This window comes from Colletotrichum fructicola, assembly GCF_000319635.2.
Source record: "Colletotrichum fructicola Nara gc5 chromosome Unknown KSG_Nara_v1_contig04, whole genome shotgun sequence".
In the NCBI taxonomy this organism is placed as follows: domain Eukaryota; kingdom Fungi; phylum Ascomycota; class Sordariomycetes; order Glomerellales; family Glomerellaceae; genus Colletotrichum; species Colletotrichum fructicola.
In genome coordinates, this window is record NW_027094054.1 from 2,069,499 (window position 1) to 2,093,756 (window position 24,258).

The window sequence follows — 24,258 nt, forward strand, 5'->3', positions numbered from 1 at the left end:
TATAGTTGTTCCGGCCATGAGGCAAGATACGCGAACGGCATTTCAACCGAGTGAGCAGGCTCCGCGTTACGCTGGAATGATCCTTGCGGCAACTTGTACATCACGCTTTGGTTTTTTCGATCAGGAGCGTCTGTAGTGAATTGCTCAACACCCTGCTCCAGGACGAAGATGAGGGATAGAAAAGGGGCGTATGGTGGCCGACCTGGAGGTTTTGCTTGCATTGCTGGTACCGGACAGAACTTGTGGCTCACACGGAGTGAATAATTCTGGTCTTGCTTCACATCTCATGGCTGAAAATCAAGTTACACCTACAGAATCATTGCTGTGAGACGACTTTTCCTTGGGCACAAGCAGTGTTATATAGTTTTTTGAAATAATTTCAGTGGTAAGTTCCCAATTACACCAGATCTCGAATATCTTCCTGGTGATCTAGGCGTGGCAACTCCCACACATACATACCGTCATGGATATGAGGACGTCGTCACCAGAGAAACCGTATCTTGCTGTCCCTATGTATGAAGCCTCATTCAGGCCATAAGATAGCCGGCAATAAATATATGCGAAAATGAACGTTGTCATCGTGGATTTGGAAGCGAGATTTTCTGCTACCTCATCTCCTGCACATTTTAAACAGCGGTTTCTCGGCCAAAGACTAGACGATCAAGATGATCTACGGCTAAAACCGATATAGATGCAAAAAGTAGGAGCATTTGCGAAGAAAATCAGAACAAAAAGTTGGCAAAAACAAAAGGTACACGCCCAGTTGAACTGCGCGTCTCGCGAGCTGACCAGCCAGGCCCCGATCGAGATATTTTCTTTTGCCTAACCCCGCGGCGGTTTTACCAACTAGACCACTTGGCCTAGCTGAACTGATCGTTGGGAGAGTTCCATGCAGTTCCGTACATGAAGGTTACTTGCGTGGGAAGAGAGAGTTCGGGCGGTGCTCTCCAGGTTCTTGTCTCTCACGGCCGCGGCGATGCGTAGGTAGAACCTCAACGGCTGAACCATAAGAAAGGAGAACTATCCCACCCTTTTTGGCTCGACACCACCTTCCAGAACTATACGAATGCGTTAGAAATTTTCACTGCCAATCACAAGACGTTCACATACCTGTCTGGAAAGGCCTGACTGCCGCTTGACTACAACATTGAAATGCCTCGTACAACTGAATACAGGCTTTTCGGCTAGCGATATGCTTTCTCCAAGAGTCGGCGGTCCTAGATCACTTTGAAGAACTTCAAGATGACGCTGAGCAACCGTTTCCAGGGGAATATGCCACAGAAAGTTCGAATACAACGTGAAAATATAACATGACAGGCAACCTGGAGTCTTTGCCTATTCGTTCTTGACTCATCGCAGGCGATAATTCTCAGGAACACAGCCTGCTGCCAGGGTAGCAACCAACCACTAACAGGTAATTGAGGCCATTGATATGCTAATGGTTTTCTGTATGAATTGATTTGACGCTAACGAGTCCGGAGTTAGAATCGTTGCGATACGGCGGATCACGCCAGTCCGTTAAGTGGCTTGCTTCGACGTTGAGTTGAGCAGGGGTTTGAGATGCCACGGCAGGGGTTAGAGTTGTGATGAATAGCAAATGAGAATGCTTACCGACATAAAGCATCGAGTGCATGTTTGTTTCTAGTCACTAAAGGAATCAACTGATCTTTGCCAGTTGTATCCCAGAGTCTTCAAGCCAACCCACCAGCAAGTGTTACTATTAGATGCATCTCGACAAACGACGGGTACCTGAAGGCCCTGGACGAAATAAAAGAGTTGGCCAGCCGGAGCTAGCCAACAAGCTCAAAACGGCCAGGTGCAATTAAGGTCCAAGTTGGGGAAGGACAGATAATCCATTTGCCGGGCCGGAGGCGAAAGCAGCCAGGCCACAGTGGTACTTCAAGGTAAGGGCCAGCGGTGGGTGGGTCTCGTAAGGCGCACTGACTGGACACTGAGCCGTAACCCCCCTGTCCGGAATCTACCACCGCAGTCTTTCGAGGCCACGATTGTCAAAAGAAAGTGACTGACCAGCAGCGCAAACGGCCAACGGACACTTTTGCTTCCTCAGCCCAGAGTTGTCTCCCGCTACACGGCACAACCCAACCCACTGCACAGCGCCTGCTGTTCTTTTCCCTCCGGGTTTCTGTATTCTTCTCTTTTTTTCTAGTCTGTCTGCTGCAACGACACGACTGTTTCTCCGTGCCGGCTACGCCGCTCGTTCCTCTTACTTTTCTCGCATCTCCCGCGACACTCTCTTTGACGTGGCATCTTCATCGCGACACCACCACCGCCCAGCCGCTGCTCCAATCCCGCCTTCGCCCACCCGTCCCAGAGCTCTCGAGCTCGCCACGCCGTCAAGATGAGTTCCGACTACTCGTACGACTCCGAGGCGCAATTCTACCCCTTCTTCATCCTCGCCCTCAGCAGCATCATCACGCTGCCCCTCGGCTACACCCTTCTCTTCCCCTCCAAGGACATCGAAGCGAAAGCCCCGCGCATTCAGAGCGACTACAAGCCCGAACATGCCGACCTAATCGAGAAACAACGCAAGGCGCACGAGAAGAAGCAGCGCCGCATCGTGCGCGTCATCTTCGTCCTCGCCGGCCTGGCCCTCATGGCCGGCATGGTCTACCTCATCCTCCACGTCCAGACCGTGACCCCCAAGATCTGGAACCCCTATGACATCCTCGGCATTTCAGACGTACGTACAATCGGTCGCTATACGGTTACCCAGCACTAACAAGCTCCTAGTCCGCCGACGAGAGACAAATCAAGAAGGTCTACAGGAAACTCTCCCAAAGACTGCACCCCGACAAGGTCAAGCCCGACCCGGCCAAGAACGAGACCATCGAATCCCTCAACGCCGCCTACGTCGAGATCTCCAAGGCCTACCAGGCGCTCACCGACGAGGAGGTCCGCAACAACTACATCCAATATGGCCACCCCGACGGAAAGCAGAGCTTCAGCATCGGCATTGCGCTCCCCAAGTTCATGGTCTCTGACGGCAACGGCAAGTACGTCGTTCTCGCCTACACACTGCTCCTCGGCGTTCTCCTGCCCTACCTCGTCGGATCCTGGTGGTACGGCACCCAGCGCATGTCCAAGGACGGTGTCCTCATGGAGAGCGCCAACAACCTGTTCCGCGCATACAAGGAGGACGTTGATGAGGGTGGTGTCGTTACTGCCCTGAGCCACGGAAAGGAATTTGAGAGTGTCCTCAAGGGTGACAAGGCTGAGTCTGGCCTTTCCAAGCTCGAGTCCAAGCTGTTCACCAACGCCGAGAAGGCTGGTCTTTCGCAGAAGGACAAGCAGGCTCTGGAGGATCTCGACAGCGGCGTCCGCCGCAAGACCCTCGCGCTTCTCTGGTCCTACCTCGGTCGCATCGATCTCGAGGACCCTGCTCTGAACAGCGCCAAGTATGAAGTTGCCCCCATCGCCCACGCCCTGACCAGGTCTTTCTCCTCCATCGCCCAGGCTTACGGTAGCACCGGCCCCATCTTGGCCGCGTACTCCGCCAGCCAGCACCTGATCCAGGCCACGCCCCCCAAGTCGTCTCCTCTCCTCCAGCTTCCTCACTTCAACCAGGAGATCGTCAATGCCGTCGAGGGCGGCGACGAGAAGGTTCACGTCTCCCTCCAACAGTTCATGGATCTCCCCGACACCCTCCGTAGAAACCTGACGGTAAAGAAGGGCCTCCTCACCGAGGAGCAGTACAAGACCGCGCTCGACGTCTCCAGGCAGCTTCCCCAACTCCGTGTCGCCAAGGCGTTCTTCAAGGTCACCGGCGAGCGCTTCATCATCCCCTCGTCTCTCGTCACCCTGGTCGTCAAGGGCCGCATCATCCCCCCTGGCAGCGAAAACGTCCCCGAGATCGACGAGGTGGATCTGGAAGACATTGACCCCGCGGAGGACGACCTCGAGGCTTTCCTGGGCCGCAAGAAGAAGACAATCAAGGGACCCGACGGAAAGGCCATCCCCGTTGACGACAAGCCGATTCTGCCTCCCCTCGCCCACTCCCCGTACTTCGCTCGCGACCACGCCCCCAAGTGGTACGTCTTCTTGACCGACTCCAAGCAGGGCAAGATGGCCGTTCCTCCCTTCACCTTCACCCAGTTCGACCAGCCCATCTTCGGCGAGGATGGCAAGCCCACCTTCAACATGCAGACCCTCAAGGCCCAGTTCGCGGCACCCCCTCAAGCCGGTCACTACACTTTCGTTATGCACGTCGTGTGCGATAGCTACGTCGGCTTCGACACCAAGATGGAGGTAACCTTGGTGGTTGAGGAGGCGGACAAGGCTGCTGCAATGGCTGCCGAGGACGAGATCAGCGAGCCTGATGAGGGTAAGTCTCCTATTGAACATTCACACAAAACATGCAAAGCTAACCAACCTGCAGACTCGATAGCCGGCCAGATGCAAGCCCTCAAGGGTGGAAGCGTACCTGGTGCCACCAAGCCCCGCAGGAAACCCGCCGATGATGATTCGGATGAGGAGAGTGGTACTGATGACGATGTTGAGGACGACACGAGCGCGACAAACACGGACACCGAGGACGAGTCATAAGGGCTTCTCCCCCGTGCAAGGACGAGCCCGGTGAGCGGGCGTGTATGAATGTGCAATAGTAGAGAAAAGAAAAGGCAAAGAAATCAAGGAGTGGTAGGACTCGCAAACAATATACCCCAAGTCACAACTTCAACAACCAACATCACACCAAATGTGGCTGGGCTTGACGCTCGGCGATGGCTACGAATACGGATGAGATCGTACTTGTAGGCGGACAGGTCAGGGGCGAAGGGGTGAAGGGTGCCAGACGTATGTCCTGTGCATAGGGTGGCCGACACACCCATCAAGCGTACATAGATATAACCGGCGTTGTTCAGGTAGTTGTCGTGGGCTCTCTTTCTGGTTTGATTAATCTATAAGCAATTTTTTGGTAAACTGTGTCAAATGGCGGTTCAATTCGCTTTCAATGCTGTTGTCATGCTGTATCCACGATTGATACCCAGCAGAGGCATTGATGATGCCCTACTACTGCTCCATTGCACAGAACGTCAAATCAGCGCAGCCGACTCGTTTATAACAACGCCCATCGCCGCCTTAACCTTTGCAAATGCAACATTAAAAACACAATATCATTTACAACGAGTTGCCCCCTTCATCTCCACATTTGCTCCCCTCCAAGCATCCGGGTATTTATTTTTGAACAGGTATTCAGCCCGCCAGCCGCCTGCCTTGCTCTGATAACTCCGTCCATTCCGCCGCGCCGCCCCTAAACACAGATATTTCATTTACTCACTAAGCGCCTGGAGTGCCTGGGTCAGGGGCACGACGCGCAGACTCCTTCCTCGCTTCAAGGGACTTGAGCTTCCGCTCCTTACGGGCATGATGGTCGGGCTGGCCTCGTCCCGCCACTTGCGGAAGACGCTCTTGAGGTCCTTGGGGATACCCTCGAGGACAACCGTGGAGATGGGAATGAAGGGGCGGTCTTCCATGCCGCTGGCCAAGATGGCATACTCCTGTGCAAAGTCGAGGGCGATGCGGAACGAGCTGTACTGACTCTGGGCGAACTTGCCAACAATGATGTACATCTCAAAGAAGGCGTCCAGGACGTAGATTCCTGAGGGGTCCAGATCTGCTTGAGTGAACGGAGCGATTTCAACGACCTGTATTTCGTTAGATTGGGTACCAGAGCTGATTCAGGAATTGTATCATCTTACCTGCTGCTTTGAAGCCGCGTTAGACCGGAACAGGCGCTGACAGTACTTGTCGTAGCTCGGCTTCAAGCGCCAATGGTCCGCGGACGTGGCCTTCGAGCCGCCGTCGAAAATGTCCCAGAAGCTGTCCGGCTCGCTGCCGTCGTCGATCTCCAGGAGCTCGCCCGTCAAAGTCAAGTCCATACCTATGAGACGCGCGCAACTCTGCTCGTCCACATCACTACCCTTGCCCTTCCACAGGTAGCACTTTCCTGAGGTTGCGATCAGGAAGGGGAATCCTGAGCAGAGGCTCGCCGAAGACAGATCGACCTCGTCAAACACAAAGGTGTGTTGTCCGAGGGTACGACGGCCGCAGAGCATGCTATGCGCCAGAGAGTCGTACTTGGTGCTGGTGCCCCGGCGAATGATGATCATGCCGCCAAGTGCCAGGATAAATTCAGGGGTTTCTCTGCCCTGGCGCATCCTCACAACCTTTCCGCCGAGAGACCTGGCTTCCCGGTTCACAAACAGAGAGGCATCTTCGGCAGTGGCGTCGGGCACCTCATCGCCGGCCCAGAAGTACACCTCCGTTGCCTTTCTGCCGGTTTCGTTTGTAAAGGTAAACGCGCAGATGTACATTTCCCGCTCAAACAGGATGCGCTCGTTATGCGCCGGCACGGGGATCTTCTTGCCATCGCCAGTGATCTGGAATAGCCGACCACCCTGGCCCTGGATGTTGCGAGCCTGGGGCTTATTCATCAGGATTTCCGCAGTATCCACCCGAAACTCTCTCTGCGGTCTCGGTGTGCCGAAAAAGTCATCCAGCATGGTCGACACATCCGGTCCCTGTTTGGTCGGAGATCGCATCGGCGATGTTACGGGCGTAGGGGAAGATGGCTTCGGAGGAAGCGGCAGTGGCCTGGCAGCGGCCTTCGGGGTGCTGGTCCTCTCCACAGGAGGCGCGGGGTTTTCAAAGCGGGAGATGTTCTCGACAGGAGGCGAGTTCAGTGGCGACCTCACAGGTGATCTCATGGGAGGAGGCGACTTTACGAGCGGCGGTGACTGTGCCACGGATCCTCCAAACATGGCGGTGGCATTCTTGACAGACACGACTGGCTCGCTGTCGACCTTGTCGTTCGATGCCATCTTCAGAGGTGAGCTAGGCCGCGACAGGCGGAGAGGCGCCACATGCGGGCTGTAGTCATTCGGGGGCGGGGATCTGATGGGAGATCGAATTGGCGACCTGGAGGTGGGTTCAGGCAACGGCCGCGCCCCGAACGTCTTGATCGGAGTGGGCTGCGCGGGCTCCTCGCGGGGTTCCACAAACGACTTGCGCGGAGAACTGGGCCTGGGCTCTGGTAGAGGCCGTCCAGAAGTCTTGACAGGGGAAGCTTCCTCCTTCTGCGGTGTAGGGCTAAGAGGCTTCTCGAAGACCGGCTTGGGCTCGAACCTCGGCGTAGAAACGGGACTCTCCTTCTTGGGGCTGCTTGGTTGGGGGATGTCCCTCACAGGACTATCAGGCTTGGGGCTGTCCTTTCTCGGGCTTTCCCTCTTGGGACTCTCGGCCCTCTTTGGACTCTCGGCCCTCTTGGGGCTCTCAGGCTTGGGGCTAGCCTGGGCGGTGTCATCCAGGAATATCGACATCCTCTTCATATCCAGCTTCTTAGGCGACGTGGGCTGGGCGGTAGGCTCAACCGGCCTCTCCTCCTGAAGCTTGATGGGGGAAGACTGAAGCTTCATGGTGGGGGATCTTGACCTGCGGGTCGGCACGGGTTCACCGTCTTTGGGGCTGAAGACTGGCTTCTCTGCAGACCTTTCGGCTGGCTTTTCAGGTTCTTCGACTGGTTTCTCGAACGACTTGAGAGGAGCCGGCCGGCTCTTCAAAGCCGCTTGAGCAGCGACTTGGGCATGGATCGAAGGAGGCGCTTCCTTCACCGGGCTCTTCTTAGGCTCCTCCATCATGACCGGTTCTTCATCCTTGACCGGCGAAGCGGGCGCCGGGCTTGACTGAGACTCCACAGGAGCGGCGGCCTTTGTCGGAGCCTTTCTCCTCGGACCACGAGCACGGCCTTTGGTCATGTGCGTCAGCTGCGGGCCTGGTGCCGTGGGCTCTGAAGCTGAGGCGCCGGAACCCTCCGACTTTTCAGAGTCTTTCCCTCCGGCCATGGGTGGCGGGCCGCGAGCCAGAAGCCCAGCAAGCGCAGGGTTGAAACGGTTTGCAAGCCCACCAGCCGCAGCGCGGCCTTGCAGGCGGGCCGGGGGACTGGTCTCTTTCTGAAGACCTGGAGAGGTGACCGAGCCGGTGGGAGACTTGATCGATTCCGCCGGAGACTTGAATGACGGCGAGGGCGCCGCGGAGTCATCCTTTGGCTCATCTCTCGGCATGGACTGAGGCCGCCCGCTGACAGATTTGCGATGTTCAATCGTGTAGTCTGACATGTCTGGCCTGGAGGAAAGAGATTTGCTAAATTCAGCCTTCTTCAGCAGGGCCTCAGGCACCGGTCTGTCGGCCGCGTTGGATTTGCTGCGAGCGATGCCTCTGCCTTGTTCTTGGGCGGCCTTGAAATCTTCCTTTTTCTTCAGGATTGCATCCTTGAACTCGTCCTTGCGCTCGCTGGGCTTGGGGCCACCGGTAATGTTGAGACCTGCTTTTCCGCGCAGGATGTTACCCTTCAGCTCATCTGGGGCAACGTAGTTTTGAGTCTTGGTTCGACGCAGATTACCAAAGACGTTTGCTAGTTCGTTAGGCTGTTCCTTGGATGACCCTGCATCGCCAGAGGGGTTCCGAGACTTGAGGCCGGCACGAAAATCCTTCTTTGGTGGGGTCTCGGGCTTGACCTTTGCTGCGGCAGGGCCGTCACTGACTGACGATCGTTTCGGGATATCTCCAATCTCTCCCTCAGGTTTGGCGTCATTGATCGGGCTCTTGATTTGACTATTGCGGAAGCTGCTTCCACTGATGCTGCCGCTTGATCTATGTGAGGTCTCAGTTGGTGGTGTAAAGATGCCCTTCAGCCCACTGACAGAAGGCTTGGAGGTATGGCCGCCCATGGGTGATGACCGCATGAGCCCGCCAATATTGACTTCGTGCTTCTGGGAAGAGACGGATCCGGCTCGCCCAAGATCAACACTCCCACTGGCAGCCTTTTGCGCCTTGGCTTTGTTCAGCTCGACCATCCACGCCGGTTGATTCGTCGTGGGCGGCGGCTTCGGCTTCGGCGACTCTGGCTTGTTCAGTGCTGTCTCCAGCCAGCTAGCTTTGGTCGGGCTCCATCTCCTAGAATCCATGGTCTTGGACGGACTTGACGGTGGTGTCACCTTCTCCTCGTCGTCTTCGGTCGGCTTCGGATCCGGATGGGGATCGGCGACAGGTGCTTTGGGGGTGGTTTCCAGGTCATTTTCTTCTTCTGTAGGACCATGGCGAGAAGCAGGACGAGAGGCATGGCGGGACGCGGGACGGGAACGGGAGCGAGCTCTGCTTGTGCTCGTAGGAGTGGACGCTCCATCGCGAATAACCATACTTTGTGGCCGTGATCGGGACTCACCAGTCCGGCTTGAAGCGGCAGAGTCGGCACGAACGAGCCCAGTAGGAGACGTGACACTCCATCTCTTTACACTGTCTGACCTCTTCATCATGGCACTCTGCACAAAGCCGCCCATGCCTTTCGTTGGCGAGACAGGTCTTGTGGGCGATGCGCGTCCTGATCCTGACGACAGGGCCGACGCTCGCTTGTCATTTTCGGGAGAGATCTCGGCAGGGGGGTCGAGTCTTTGCGCGGAGCTCAATGACAGCGGAGATGCCAGGCCTTTCGTGGGGCTCGCACTTTCTGGAGCAAGATCGGTCGATGAGCTGCGGCTCATGCCAGGGAGCTGCTGGCGCATGGCCGACATGTCGGTTGTATCTGTGTCTTCCACTTGGCTCTTGCGGCTGGCGGCGGAGGCAACGCTAGCTCTGTCGGCCGTCTGGCGGAACCAGGAGGGGTCCTTGGATCCCAATGCCTGGGCGATCTGGTCCTTGGAGAAGGACTGCTCGGTTGCGGAGGCGGGGTCAGAAGGCGGGTTTGGCGAGGTCCTCGCAGCGTTCTCGGCGGCGACGACGGAGAGAGGACGGCTCTTGGATCGATCGGAATGTTGCGAGTTGGGACGCCTCTGCCAGGAAAGCGGTCGCGCTCCTTGTACGCTGCCGGTAGGAGAGGTGACGCTCGTTCGCTTGGTATCAGCATCGAAGGGTGAATCGTTCTCTTTGGTGGGAGAGGTGGAGGAGAAGCTCTCCATGGTGTCAGAGGCCGTGATACCACGAGATCGAGGGCTTCCGGTGTGTTCGAGACCAGGCGAAGACAGCCTCAGATCATCGGAAAGCTGCGTGGTGTTGCGTTGAGACGATGGTGGTGGGGTATTGGCCGGGGATGATTTCTGAGGGGAAATGGATCGGGCGCGTTCTGTCAAATGTGGTCAGAAGGAGGGGTTGATGCAATTCTGGCAAATAGCACGGCGAGCGCAGCAAGGAAAAAACACAATGGCAGATGAGGAAACACAGAAAGCGTGTTGATGATTTTTTTTCTGCAGGGCGCAAAGTAGACGGGCAACAATGGACGAAGGCCGTGTGCTCTTGGTAGTGCAATGTGCGTGTGCCCATTGTAGTGCCGTGGGTTGGTGTCAAGGCGTCGAGGCGTCGCCCGCGTCTCGCCCAGTGCGGCGGCGGTCCCGTCAGTAGCTCAGCTTTTTGGTCAAGGGCAACCTGAACCTGAACATAGCACAGCACCGAGCACTCGCGCAGGATGGGCAAGACGCGAAGTAGGATGCGTACCTTGGCCGAGTTGGGAAAAGAAAGCTTACAAAAAGAGGCAAGACACGCAGGTAGGAATAGAACAACAGCAGCACCAGCGAGGGTAACGCAGGTGAGGAGGGACTGCGCGGGAAGTGAGGGACAGACGGGATGGAGACAGAATGAGAGACAAACAGAACAGGTGTCTGGGCTGGGCAGAGCAAAGCAAGGGAAACACAACAACACGTACCGGCACGACGAGCCTGGCGTTCCCTCTTCTCCTGCTGGATCTTCTCGTCCAATTCGCGCTGACGGGCGTCGTCCTCCTCGGTGCGGCGGGCATTCATCTCCTTGACATCCTGCAAAAACTTGGAGACGTCGTCCATGGCTTGTTCCGACATGTCGAAGCGGGAGGCAGAGTCATGACACGATTGCGGTGGGGGAAGAATGGAAACGGGTGGTTCTGTATGCGCAGGTATCCCCCGGTGAGAAGGTATGCCGTGGCAAGGCGAGCAAGCGTGGTGAGGCCCCTTTGGTTGGAGAAGGATATGTTGTCTATTTTTTTTTCCCTTGGCCGGTGCTCCTCGACGGGACGGGATGAGGTAGGTAGGCGGAGGCGGAGGCAGAGGCAGAGGCAGAGGTAGAGAGGGAGGTAGCGGGATGGGTGCGGTACTGAGCGGGAGGTACTTCGTCACCACCACCTCAGAGGTCCAGTCGAATCTGGGATGGGACAGGATGGGATGGCGCCGCTAACGAGCTGGAACTTGCGTGCGAGAAGCAAGGTACTGGGCGCGGCAGGGTGCAGGATGCTGCTGGAGGTACGGTAGGTTGGTTCCGAGGGTTTGGTGAGGGGGCGCGTGAGACTAGAGGCCTTAGGTAATGCACGAGGTAAATAAGGTCGTGTGGGTGAACGGCGACAGGACGGGATCTGCGTTTGTTGATGAGAGGCTTGAGGCTCAAAGCTAAGAGCAGCAAATGGGAAGCTGACGGCAGAGATGAAGGAAGCAGGTTTTTGGACTCGTCAATGGCCGATGCGAACGACTGTTGCATCCCGCGTTGGCGACCCGACCTTTCTGCCTTGGGGCCCTAGCTACCTACCTTACCTTACCAGGGACACACATATGAGAACGAATGCTACGTCCGCCGAATACCTTTGCCCTGTCCTTGGTCTAGCCTTGGCTGCGAAGACTGCACCGTCAGGCACTGGTCACAGATGACAGCCCAGCACCCCAAACAATTTCACAGAGTTGGGAACAGACGTTGGGCCCGTCGTTCGTGTTGATTTCCCCAAGTCTCAGCGCTAAAAGACCAATCTCTCAGAGCTGCTTCTCGTCCATCTCATCCAACGTTCTGAATAACCACAGGTAGAAAGAAGTACAATCCTCTCAGTAACGGCTCATCCAGCTGCACGAAGATTCAGCTCAGCTCGGCTCAGCCAGCCCAAGTCGGCTCAGCGCAGCCACGGAACTCGATGAAAAACAACAAAACACACAAAGGAAGCTCGTAAAAGAGGTACGTACCCGTCTTTCTTTACCTCAGGCAAAGACTGGGCGCTCGGACCATTGGCTTCTCCACACTTGCAACCCCTGTCTCACACTGGGATATCGCTCGTACCTGAGATCCCTTGACTTGGGGCCGCACCAATTTCGCCGTTCAAGCACCTCACTGGCCAGCGGGAGCGTTTCAATCACGTCGTTTCAAACCATGATTTCATGGAGGGATGTCCTGGCATTCAACACAATTCCTCTGCTATTCCAGCCGTCCAACGGTGCTCAAGGCACGAACAGCGTTGTTTGTCGCGTGCCCAACAGCTGGCAAGTTCTTCGGCACTGCTGAAGCACCAAGCAACAATCTTTCGGGCATCATCGGGCCAGCGGAGGCCCAATTTTAAGCAATAACCACCAGGTCGTAAGACGCAAAGAAATCCGACAAGCTTCCGGTCTTAGCTTTCAGCCTCAGCTTACGTTGGCTTCCAATGTTAATAGCAGTCCCCTTTGCACCTTTTCACCGCGTGGATGCGCTGCATTTCAACCTCCGGGTCATCCATCTATCTGCGACCCATTACACAACCTCGATCCTGGCTTCCGAGCCGTAACACCCCATCGGATCCGGTATGTCGTGGGACCAGGCTTCCAGAACACATTGTCATGCCCTGCCGTGCCCCTTTTGACCTAAGGGACTTCATGCTGGTTTCTGCCAGCTCATACCAGCCTCCAACGGCGCACTCGGCAGCCAGCTGTGCTGACTGCCGGGACATCCTCGAGTGTCGTCAACCGCGGAGCCTCCCTTTCTGCTCCATGTCCATGATGTTCGCTTGTCGATAACAGCGGGAAGCAAGCCCCTTAGTACAGAAATAGCCTCTTTTTTGCGTCTTCCACAACCCATGCCAGGCCCTCCTTGAGGTTGGTGCCTGTCATGGCGCTACATCGCAAGATGTGCCAGCGATGCGTTCTGATGGCTTCTAGTCGTAACCCCTGAGAAAAGGTCAGCGTGTCAGCCTCGGGTCGCCAGGGGTGACCGGGACGTACATCGAGTATTTCCTGCTCATCCATGCATCCGTTCACATCCGTTTTGTTCGCAAAAACCAGGAGACTGGCTCCCGAGAGCCGCTGTTATCCATGTCAGCCCTATCGAGAGAAGGGGTCTGCATCCAACAGACCTCTTCTTGCAAAAGCCCATGCAGTTCCTCCATGCAATCCTGGATTCTCAGCCGGTCTGTGGCGTCGACGACCCAGATCAGGGCGTCTGTCTTCTCAAAATAGTTCCGCCAGTATGATCGCAGCGTCTTTTGGCCGCCCACGTCCCCTGCTACGGTCAGAGGGCTGGTCACCCGTATGAGAGAATCACCCACAGATGTTCAGTTTGTATCTGAGCGGTGTCAATCAGCAGCACTGGGAAGTGGAGGACGCTCAACGCACCCATCGTAGTCGATAGTCTTGATGATGAAACCCAATGTTGGGCTCACCGTGTTGACATCCTCTCCCATGATCTTCTTGACAATCGTTGTTTTGCCCGCATTGTCAAGACCTCTGGTGAGTCTGTCAGCGGGGTCGGCCAAGTGTTGCGCACTCGCAGACTGACAGCATCAGGATTCGCATTTCCTTGTCCTTTACCCGGGCTTTTCGCAAGATGGACAGCATTTTAAGATAGGCGTGATGGTCTGTGGTATAAGGTATCTGAAATGGGCGTCTGCAAGATTCTTGATTTGTCTATCGTAATGCGGCTCCTTGCATTATTCACGTTGACCGATGCAGACTGCTCTAATTCGGGTGCCTGACTGGACCAAGCTGGGCACGTGACACCATCGGGCATGCGGTCTCGGTCTAGCTTCGGTGAGTGGCAGCTCATTGGCGTCTCACCGAGTACACCGACCACTTCAACAACTACACTTGAAGCTGATTTTCGTCCTCGTCTATGATAGAAATATCTTTTCGAATCGGATAATACCGAAAGTACTTCTAGCAAGTTGACCTGTTAAGTTCTGGAATTTATTACCTAAATGTTAAGTCAGAGATAAGTGAAATATACATAAATCGATGAAGATGCTCAAACTCAACTCCTTCAAAGTCACCTAGAATATTTTTAGCGTCTTTGCGTTCTGAAGCCTGGATCATATCTTTCTTCCAGAGTCGAGAAGACTAACCCTATCTGATGGGAAGGCACCTTCCCTAAAAAAGCAGCTGCTCCTGCCTTTGATATCAGAGAACTCTCCCACACTTTGCGCCAGACCACCCGTTCGTTTCCTTTTCCTCTCCTTCTTACCCTCCCCATCCCCACCCACCTGCCTCTCCTCCTTCTCCCACACCACAACAGATTTTGTGAAACTTGGCTACAACACCAGTAGCAGTGAGACAAGTCAAGGCACTGCCCTGACTTTTCCTACCCAAGTTCACAGTCGCGCCAGAGGCAACTGATCTCCTTCACTACAGGTTGCCGCGTTTCTTCCTTTCTTTTTCGGCCAAAAACGCCCAAACGCGAGACCCATCCTCCTCTTTCCCTCTCAAGAACTTCACAGCCGACAGGCAAAGCAGTGAGATCCTGGTCTTCCTTCCTTAACACCCCTTTCATCCAAGCCAGCCTGTAAGTGTGAGCAGCAACAATTGCTCAGCCTAAAAATCTTTTGTTGGATCCTTTATACTGATCTCACAACAGACAACTACCAGCCCCGAAGGTGCTTGATTTCTCTGTCTCAACCACACTGTCTACTCGTTTGAGATAGAACGAAGAAGTCACTACAATGACTGAGGCAGATCAAGAGCGCGGTGGCCGAGGCAGAGCCCCAGATGAGAACACTCGTCGTCGCCGCCAGGGCAGCCCTTACCCTCGAGCCATCATCAGCTCCTTCTCTGCAGGCAGTATACCTTCCCCGAGCAGCATGCCCTGCCCCACTGCGGCTTCCTCCCCAATGCAGCTGCCGATTGAAGACAGTCCCAACGAGAAACCTCGAGTCCCTGGCATTCCTTCCCTCTATTTTCCCATCCCGAGAAGCCCTGGCCCTAAGGTAAACGAACCTACTCAGCGAACCTCCATCCGCTGGGACAAGAATCTTCCTCTTCCCGACAGGAAAAGCCCTACCTCACCTGCCAGCAACATCCCGTCAAGCCCTGAATCACCGGAGCCTATTCCGCAAAAGAACCGCGATTTCAGCTACGGCAGCGACTTCGTGCTTACTCGAGATCACGATCGCTACTTCCTGGCAGGACAGACTGAGAAGCAAGATTTTCAGGAGGAGGCGAATTCCACTACAAGCAACACGCAACAGAGAGGCAGCTCGTTGCACACCGACTCCGAAATGGCTTACTCTGACTACTCCCGTGGCCCTTCGGCTTTCGGTCGTCCCACCGCGCCTATCACGCGCGTGTTCAACGAGGAAGTCGATCGTGCTCAGCTCACCCAGAATGCCTTGCAGTCAATCCCCAATGGAGAACATCACACCGGACGGGAGTCCAGCAACAGCCGGTCTTCCTGGGATGTTAGCGCTGACGACGAGTCTTCGAACGATGGAAGTGTTTCTTCACGCGTTGCGCCGTTCACACCCAGTCCCATCGTCGAGCAATGGATCCAAGATCTCCCTACAGGTATCATATTTTCACTGTCAGACTGCGCTCGCGACGACTGGGAGTACGAGTTTGGTATCGATCCCGAGACCGGAGATGTGATGGAAGAAGTCAAGCAGCCCAACACAATGATCGACTGCGACGAGGAGGGCAAGATGTCTCAGAACTGGATCCATCGCCGTCGAGGAATGACCAGCAATGTACTGGTATACAAAGAGATTGACGTTCGTGCCAAGATCATGAAGCGACAGGAACAGGAGCGCATCAAGAACCGAGCCAGAAAGACGGTCAAGCAGATTCAAGACCAAGCCGTTGGCCGATTGCCCCAGCCCAAGGAGGCAGAGAAGCACAAGGTGCAGCCTCTTACCGACTACACTCTCCGTCCCGCCTCACCGAGTGACGCCAATGGCTGCGCCAAGACCTACAACCTCTCCGTCACGGCCCAGGAGCCTCTTGCCGACTCGACCAACGTCTCGACGCAGCATTTCGAGTCCATTCTGAGAGAGTGCTTTCAGGAGAAGCTGCCCTTCGTCGTCGCAACTCAGACGAGCGTCGACCTCCGCGATCCCAAGAACTGGCCCTCCCGTGCTGCCCATCGCCAGTATATGCAGCAGTTCCAACATCTGCTGGAAAGCCAGCCCAAGAATGATAATGCGACCATCTGCGGATTTGGGTTCCTTGCTCCGTATGAGAAGGGTATTAGCTTGACCACGGGCGCCGCTGCAGACACCGCGAAGGTGGTTGTTTTCGTTCACCCTGATCATCGCCGCAACGGTGTTGGCAGCGCCTTGCTCCACCGACTGCTTTCTCAGACATCTTTGATGTTTCACGGTCATGCTCAGTACGAGTGGCGTGACCCCGACGCTGTCGATGATGGATTCCATCGGCCCGACTTCAAGCCTATTCACCGTGAGTTTCTCATATTTCTGCTGGATATCAACCAACTAACAAACGGCAGGCATTGTCATGCATGCTATGGTCCAAGGCAAGGACGACAAGCATCAGTGGATGAGCAAATTCATGAAGTCGTTCCAGTTTGAACCCTCTGGAATGCTCAACCAGGTCTACAAGGTCGAGAAGCCGAATGGTATCGACTGGTACGATCAAGCTGTCTGGGTACACTGGGCTAAGAACGCCGGCAACGGACGCACATTCTACGCCGAATCTGAGTGCTCTTATGACTACCCTGGCAAGCCTCACTCGCCCGTCAAGGTTGCGGACTCCTGCCCGCGAGTCGAGTTCCCCAACGGCCCCGACTACGAGAGTGATGATACATACTAGAACGTCTAGAATGCGTCTACTTGAGGCTATGAGAGGTCTACGACGCAGCTCACGCTGAGAGTTAGAAATGTCACAGATGTAAGATTTTCTTCGCTTATTGTGGTTGCAACTTACTGACTTTGTCGCAGCGTCACCCGTGAACGGTGGCCACAAGAATGACAACAAGAATGTGCAATAACGAATGAGTTTGCTGACGCCGAGTCAACGAATCTCTCGAGAATCATGAGAATGGCACGGGTTGCGGGGGCAAACCCTCTACCGCAAGCAATCGAGAGGCCCCGGAGTACCGCGAAGTGTATTGTCTGAAGATTTTGACCATCAGACCCACGCAACTGTTCGAGAGAGCCGCCTCCGAATCTTTCTCCTCTGTCTTTTCCTTTCCAAGTTTTTCAGTCCGTGTCTTGAGCCTCATAATATTTGTCAGAGTACCCGAGGGAAGACGTAACGTTGCCAGAGTTGTGGAATTGGACCGGATCAATGACCGTCTGGGGAGAAGGGAAGGGTTTGCTGGTCATGGGAAGCTTGGTTTTGCTCCTTCGTGCAAAGGTTGGGACTCCTCAATGCCACTATGGGTGGCCGACAGATCCGGACCTTAGAAAACCTTGGAATGTCACTGGTCTCTAGGTAGATAGCTCAAAAGTTTTTGTTTTCAGTCTCCGATGCCAGTGACAAAACGGAGAGCAGAGATGCCTAAAAATGGGAAACAGAAGACGTGCACTCTCGTAGACCTACCCATAGTGCTCGCCGCTATGCTAATCCTATCAAACAAAATGCGCAAATCCTACACGATTAATAAAATAACCTACCGCTGCGAATCCCCATATATCACGGTCTGGGCATCATCGGCATACCTATCATGCCCGTTCCGGAAGCCGCCCATGATCTGGCTCCAGATATGATCTTGATTCGCCGGGGGCGGGCGGGCATGTTCCGAGGGGGGCGTCGACGAGGAAGATACAGCATCTTCACGTCTAGACTGTCCAGAAGACACTGTTGGCGGAAGAGAAACAGAAGTGCGGCGGGACTCTACCGTGGACGACCAGCTGCTTCTACTTCCCGATCCGTGATCGCCTCTGGAACCACTACTGGAACCGTTCAAACCCTCCGCTTCAAACCTAGCCTCCCATGCTTTACGCGCCGTGCTGGCCGCGCCGCTCACCGCTTCCTGAGGCCTGCGAACAGTCGAAACGGGCGCCGGAGGCCGGTGGACTCCTGCCGCTGTTACGTCCTGTGTCACGGGGTTATTCACGCGACGGGAAGAGGGGGGACTCACTGCTTCGCTTGCGCGGGTGCTGGAATGGTTAGTACTGCGGGCGGATTTTTGGTTTGCTGGACTTGCCGAGCTGCTACTGCCATGAGCCCGATTATTCTCTCTTCCGAGGGTATTCGCAATCTCCTGAAGCTCCGCACGAGCCCGGGATTCTCGCTGGACCATCGAGGCCGGGACCGAGGATGTTGACGTCGTCGAAGGCCGACGACGGAGGGACGGCGCCGGCTGGGGAACGGCATTCTGCCCTAGGGTCTCTATGCGAGTGGCGCTCAGTCTGGTTTGCTTCTGATGCTCGGAGGTGCCGACAGATGGGGTGGTTGGTCTAAGGATATCGCCTGGTCGGTAGTCGGCGGAATGGTAGGTGGTGGGGATTCTCGGCACGCGTGTATCTTGGGATGATGTAGGTGGCGGACGAGCAGACTGATCGGGGTTGCGTACAGACGTTCTCTCTGAAGCATCTCTGGGGTAAGAGTGTCGAGCGGCATCGGATTGGTGTCTCGAGCTGGACGTCGGGGGTGGTGCGTGGGCTGAATGCCTAGAGTTGCGTGCACTGTCTCTTGGCGTGGCTGAGGCAGAGGTCTGCTGAGGAAGAGTTGTCTCTTTTCTCGACTGCGACGGCTCAGGAGCGTGCTGGAGAACCTCGCGAGACTCGCGTCCGAAGAGTCCGGGGTGTATTGATGCTCTATCGAAAGATCGTCCACCGTTTTGCGCAGCCTGACGCTCATAGTAGTTATTCATCTCGTCTTGCCAAAACGCGTTTCCTGCGTTAGTCTCGTCGCCCTCGTTCACTTCGTCATCTTCAAAATCGTCTTCGAATGGGTTCTGGCGGGGACTCTGAGTGTTGCCGGACACGCGCGAGGAGTGGTTGGACCGCGGGTGTGACGTCTCCGGAGTATGCTGTCCGTGTCGGCTATCATAGCCCCTGGCCGGTCCTGACGCCGTCGAGGGCCGTCCAGATGAGCCCCATTCGGTCTTCGGCGGAAGACTCGCAATCGAGTTATCATCGCGCTTTGCCTTGGAGTATGGAATACTCTTCCCAGCTCGTCGGGCACGCTCTCGACGTTCATATCGCCGGACACCAATCTCACGACGGATTGCGCGCAGCTTCTCTCCGAGCACCGCGCTCTCAGCATGAAGGCCACCGGCACCCTGCTCAAAGGCATCAATCCAGGCGTTGACCACACGAAGGAAGACCGGCTGGTATGAACCAGCACGAGAGAGCAGATGCGCGCGGAGGTCAACCAGCAGACGCGTATCGCCGCCGACGACGGCACACATGCACGCCTCGCACTGCGATCGCACCCTTTCCGTCTTGACAGGCGGGTAACCGTACAACTGCTCGAACGTGGCGCGGTCCATCCACAGACCCTGGATGCTGGTGACGCGACGGACATACTCCTGGTAGTCAGGTTCTTGGGCGAGATCAGACTTGTTTCGGACCAAGCGGCGCATCCGCTCAAATTTGTCTGTAACTTCGGAAGCAAGCAGAGCGAAGAGGCAGCGCATACGCCAAGGGTTCAGGGCCTTGTGTGTGTGGCAGAGCATCGCTGCGTCTGGGACGAAGGGGAGCGACTGCCTAGCGGTAACGTTCATGAGTCCGCGCTTCATCATATCTATCACATTCAGTGAGTTCGTCTTGGGACGTAGCATCACCTTTGGAAGCTGACTGAGCTTTGCCTCTTGCTCTCTGAACCATTCATCCGGTGGATTGGCGATGCTGTAATTTGGCGGCAAGTAGAGATAACGCGCAAGCTTTTTGATGCTGCTGTCTGTCAGCTCATCAATGAGAGTGATTGACATGTTGGTGGAAGTCTGTTGTTTAGATGGCAAGATCTCTGCTGTGTTCTCGAAAATCGACTCATTCAAGAAATGGCGATATAGGAGGTGGTCTCGTCGGTAATTCTGTGTTTATACCAGACTGAATTGAAGTGTCTTCATGCCGGGGATGGACCCTTTCTATAACGACCGCAGTGCCAACATTCGTCCTCGGTGGAAACACTTGGTACTTAGAAGCCCCCGAACGCTTCCTTGGTCGTCGACAATGAGAACAATCTGGTAAGTTGTGTCGTTGAACAAAGAGCCACGAGCTTCGGAAGAAAGAACGACCCTGTTGACTGAAGTAAGAACGAAACATCTTTGCCAATAATCTTTGTTGGTTAAGATCATTATTCAAACACAGCCGAGGAGATGACCGGGAAAGACTCTGGGCCCAAAGATCGGCCGTGGCCGGGATTCAGGCCGCGTCGCACACATGAACTTCATCTTTTGGACTGCCTTGGGCCGAGAGTTGGTCGCCTCTGCGACATCTGCAAATGGTCACGTGTGCCCGGGTTGGCGGTCTGCATGCAGCAGCGTATATCAAAAGAGAAACGAATCATGCAACAACCAAGGTGGATCTAGAAAGACGTAAGCAACAAACCTAAAATGGAGACGGAATCCCAAATGCGCAACTTACGAAATGAAGACCACACAATATCGGCACCGAAATGCTATCTGCCGTCAAGCAATTCCTAGTGTCAAACCGAGATAGAACCAGCAAAGTGGCGAGCCGTGCAAGACTGCCGTGGTGAGGAGAATCGCTCTATTGGGCCTGGCGATAAGGCACGCTCACTCATGAGACGTCTCTACTAAGCAACGCTTAATCCGCGCACGGGTCGGCCGCTCCTGATTTACTCAATCGTGTTGTTTCGAGCGTGGACCCCCTATCCAACCCAAAAATAATAAAAGTCTCCCCCATGCCCCATGTTCCATCAAGCCTGCCACTAGAGGCAGGACGAGGCCGGCCTCTTCCGATCGAGACCGATGCCGATAAATCAAGTTGCACGAGCGCCGAATCCCTGGTCCATCCCACATCGTACAGACCTGATATCAAACCGGCCAACTCCCATATCATGCTCGACTTTGTTCGTTATAGACGTAAGGGTTTGAAAGAAGCTGTGTATACCCAAGGAAAATCATGCGTGTATCCTGTGAGAATCGTCCGATCTCATCCGCTCCAGTCGGATCTTGGCAGCCTCGGTGCCATCGTCCGGCGTTGCTGGCTCCTTGAACCAGGGATGCTGCAGCGCCTGTTTCGCGGTAATGCGGTGTTGGGGATCGTAGACGAAGATCTTCCGCAGAAGATCCAAGAAGTTCTTAAAGTAAGTGGTGTTCGATGGGATGATGTCCTGGTTCGTGTTAGTCTGCCGTTGTCGAATCTGGTGTAAGAGGGGTTTGTCCAACCTCGAGACGCTTCATCGCCTTTACAAATCTCTTGGATGCACGTGTTGTCTCTGCTGTGGGGTAGTCGAGCTTGAGTCTCTTGAAGTACCTAAAGACGGGGGAGGTTAGCGAGCGTTCGACGTCGACGATGTTGCAGACCTACTTGGAAGCAGGATTTCCACCACTCCTGGTAGCCATCTTGTTGACCGCCTGGACGAGGCTGCTGTCGATTCTGTGGCCGACAACCATCTCCATCATTGCCAGATGCTCGAGATTATCGTGCGTCTGGAAGAGAGCGTCGCCGGTGAAGAATTCCACAAGGATGCAGCCAATGCTCCAGATGTCGCAGGGGAACGACCACCCAAGGCCTAGGATGATCTCGGGCGCCCGATAGTGTCGTGTCGAGACCACCGAGCTGTGGTATTCGTCCTGGAAGGTGGCTGAGCCGAAGTCGATCAATCTAATCTCAGTGTCGAGCAACACCCTTCGCTGGTTGGCCTGGCGGTTGACAGTCTGGGATGACGATGGTATCTTTCGGTTGTACGTGAATGTCTGATAAGCGCTGTCACACAGAAGGATGTTCTCAGGCTTCAGGTCGGTGTGAATAAGGTTGAGATCATGAAGGACTGGAAACAGATCAGCAACTGGCTCCGCGGCTGTTGAACGGTAGGAATATACTCACATGCAACGCTGGTAAAGAGCTGCCGAGCGAAGCTTTGGATCTGACTGTTAGGGAAGGGCACAAAGCTGTTGCTCTTGAGGAAGTCAAAGACGCTCTGTCCCAGCAGATCCATGACGATGCAGATGTGGCCGCGGTAGTCGAAGCAATCCTTCAGGTGGATGCAACGATTGCGGTTGTCGCCATCATTTTGCCGCAGTGTTTCCAAGACTCGGAGTTCTATGCGCGAAGCATCTCGGTACTTTTGCACTGAGCGAATGATCTTGATGGCGACAGCCTTGTTCCTCTTTCTGTCTCGGGCTTGCACGACCTTGCCGAAGGTGCCCTGGCCGAGCAGTTTCACCATCTGGTCTACACACGATGTTAGTGGCAGATTCAATAAAGTGGCCAGAAAAAGTCTTACATCTGTCGGTCAGGTCTGCATCGGGAACCACGATGTAGTGACCATCGTCGTCGTCGACCTTTGCATTTTTGTTGTAGGCATGCTGTGTTCAGGTTAGCACCGTGTGTGGTCATGGTTGGGGGCAGCAGTCACTCACGTCATGCACGACCTTAACGTGCACTTCCTGGGCCTTCTTGGGAGGGTAGGGAGGAGGCTTGTAACTGGAAAATGGGTCCGAGAGCTCAACCTCGCGCTTCTTTGCCTCTTGAGCAATCTGCTGTCGAGTTCGCTTTCTCTTCTGTCCTGGTTGAGCGTCGTAATACTCCTGGCCGTTTGAGGACAAGGAGGTGGCAGCGGTTGTGTGAATGGCGGAGGTCGTCGTCCGGTCGGTGGAAATGGTAGAGCCACTCGGGGTTCCGTTGTGATGGGGAGTGGTTGTGTGAGATCCAGCGTATTTATTGTGGTAAACAGGATCGTACGGCTGAGGCTCGTCGTCTCGCTTTCGCTTCTTAGGAACAGGACGTGTGCTGGATGCACCGTTGGTGGTCATGCCATTGACGCTGCCGTTAGAGACGACCCTTACACCGTTGCCGGTCGCCTTGCCCTGCTCCGGTTCGGGGGTATCGTCAATGACGATCACCTCTTTGGGCAGACCATTTTGATAAAACTTGTTCCAGTCGGGTCCCTGGGATCGTCTTCGTTTGCGACCGGAGGAGGACTGGGAGGATTGGGCGTGTGTGGTAGGCATTGCTGTGACCGAGTAGTTCGCGTCGGGACTCGAAGCGTCGTAGTTGATCCTCGAAGTAGCAGACGAGGCTGACAGACCTAGGCCATTTGAGCCGGCGTGACTCGAAGACGAGGAGGTCGTGTAGGAGACGCCGGAATGGCTGGTGTAGGCAGGAGGCAACCTCGTCGTCGCCGTCGAGGAGGAAGTGGGGAGGATTGGGTTCGCCGGCTGACGATACGAAGAGCCCGTAGCGGTTGACGCCTGGTACGGCTGGTGAGAATACGGATAATGAGGATGGTGGTAGTGCGAGTGAGGAGGTAATGTCGCTGTAGCCGTAGTCGGAGTCGACATGTTTCTCCTTTGGTGGTCCCGGTGTCGTGAGATTGACCTAGGGGAAGGAGCGATGGGCGAGGAAAGAAGGTTGACGGTCGAGGGAAAGGCAAGAGAGAGAGAGGGTGGTGTTTCGCACGCAGTGCCTTCTCTGTTGCCGGCGGGTGTGTGTGGGTGGGTGGGTGTTGGTGCTGGGCGCTGGGTGCTTGGTACGTGCCCGGTCTTGGGGGACTCTCTCAAATCCAAACAGTGGAGGCTGTTCTGGTCGCCCAAGGCAATTTTTGGGGGATGAAAGAAAGCGGACGATGGAGGGACTCAGTGAGCAGTGCTCATCACAGTGCCCTGGTTATTGGGGTTTCTTGGGGGTAGAGCACTGAGCCTGCGGAGACTGGCTGAGAGGACACTACCGGGTGCTGGGCAAAGAGCAGCGTGCGTCTCTGCTGGGGGGTCGGCGTCTGCGTCTGCGTCTGCTGCGGTACCGCTAAGCCAGGAAAGGGCTCCAAGGGTCTTCGGCCTATGTTTCCCGAGTCGTGCACGACCTGTGGCTAGTAGGGTGCAGGTCGAAAGGTAACGTTGAGTTTTGGTGGTATCGAGGGTATTCGGTTCGGGGGAAAGTGACGTGCTACATCGAAGCAAACGATGGTATCGTCGAGGATGGTGAGAGAGACAAAGGTGGATGAAGGAAGAATGGAGAGGAAGGAGGCAAGAGCTGAGAGAAAAACAAGCAGTCTGCGGTCGTTGTGGTCAAAAGTGACGAGGTTCCGAGGGATGGCGGCCGGTAGCTGGCTTGTCCGTGGACCGTGGGTGTAGGTTGGCGGAGGGCCCTGACGGGAGGAGGCGACCAAATGTGGGTACGATTGGATTGGTTGTCTG

The 24,258-nt window shown here is 55.3% G+C and overlaps 6 protein-coding genes across 6 annotated transcripts; 2 read left to right on the forward strand and 4 right to left on the reverse strand.

Annotated features, from left to right (window-relative positions):
- Positions 1 to 2,359: 2,359 nt before the first annotated feature.
- On the forward strand, positions 2,360 to 4,563 carry sec63 (Translocation protein sec63; the record flags this gene model as incomplete). Its single annotated transcript, XM_032035974.1, has 3 exons — positions 2,360 to 2,701; positions 2,752 to 4,342; positions 4,397 to 4,563. The coding sequence occupies 3 exons, from the start codon at positions 2,360 to 2,362 to the stop codon at positions 4,561 to 4,563; spliced, it is 2,100 nt and encodes a 699-aa protein (XP_031885259.1).
- A 725-nt stretch (positions 4,564 to 5,288) lies between these two features.
- Positions 5,289 to 10,859, reverse strand: VILL (Villin-like protein; the record flags this gene model as incomplete). Its single annotated transcript, XM_066151855.1, has 3 exons — positions 5,289 to 5,663; positions 5,718 to 10,132; positions 10,709 to 10,859. The coding sequence occupies 3 exons, from the start codon at positions 10,857 to 10,859 to the stop codon at positions 5,289 to 5,291; spliced, it is 4,941 nt and encodes a 1,646-aa protein (XP_066008623.1).
- Positions 10,860 to 12,800: 1,941 nt separating this feature from the next.
- ARL2 (ADP-ribosylation factor-like protein 2) lies at positions 12,801 to 13,598 on the reverse strand (the record flags this gene model as incomplete). The annotated part of the gene is made up of 6 exons (XM_032035976.1): positions 12,801 to 12,932; positions 12,987 to 13,067; positions 13,118 to 13,263; positions 13,310 to 13,326; positions 13,377 to 13,487; positions 13,540 to 13,598. 6 exons carry the CDS (start codon positions 13,596 to 13,598, stop codon positions 12,801 to 12,803), a joined length of 546 nt encoding a protein of 181 aa, XP_031885262.1.
- Positions 13,599 to 14,695: 1,097 nt separating this feature from the next.
- Positions 14,696 to 16,796, forward strand: CGGC5_v007398 (uncharacterized protein; the record flags this gene model as incomplete). Its single annotated transcript, XM_032035978.1, has 2 exons — positions 14,696 to 16,424; positions 16,474 to 16,796. 2 exons carry the CDS (start codon positions 14,696 to 14,698, stop codon positions 16,794 to 16,796), a joined length of 2,052 nt encoding a protein of 683 aa, XP_031885217.1.
- A 1,155-nt stretch (positions 16,797 to 17,951) lies between these two features.
- CGGC5_v007399 (uncharacterized protein) lies at positions 17,952 to 19,866 on the reverse strand (the record flags this gene model as incomplete). The annotated part of the gene is made up of 2 exons (XM_032035979.1): positions 17,952 to 18,014; positions 18,070 to 19,866. The coding sequence occupies 2 exons, from the start codon at positions 19,864 to 19,866 to the stop codon at positions 17,952 to 17,954; spliced, it is 1,860 nt and encodes a 619-aa protein (XP_031885216.1).
- A 1,154-nt stretch (positions 19,867 to 21,020) lies between these two features.
- Positions 21,021 to 23,406, reverse strand: lkh1 (Dual specificity protein kinase lkh1; the record flags this gene model as incomplete). Its single annotated transcript, XM_032035980.1, has 6 exons — positions 21,021 to 21,233; positions 21,289 to 21,376; positions 21,431 to 21,893; positions 21,950 to 22,297; positions 22,350 to 22,431; positions 22,486 to 23,406. The coding sequence occupies 6 exons, from the start codon at positions 23,404 to 23,406 to the stop codon at positions 21,021 to 21,023; spliced, it is 2,115 nt and encodes a 704-aa protein (XP_031885219.1).
- Positions 23,407 to 24,258: the final 852 nt, after the last annotated feature.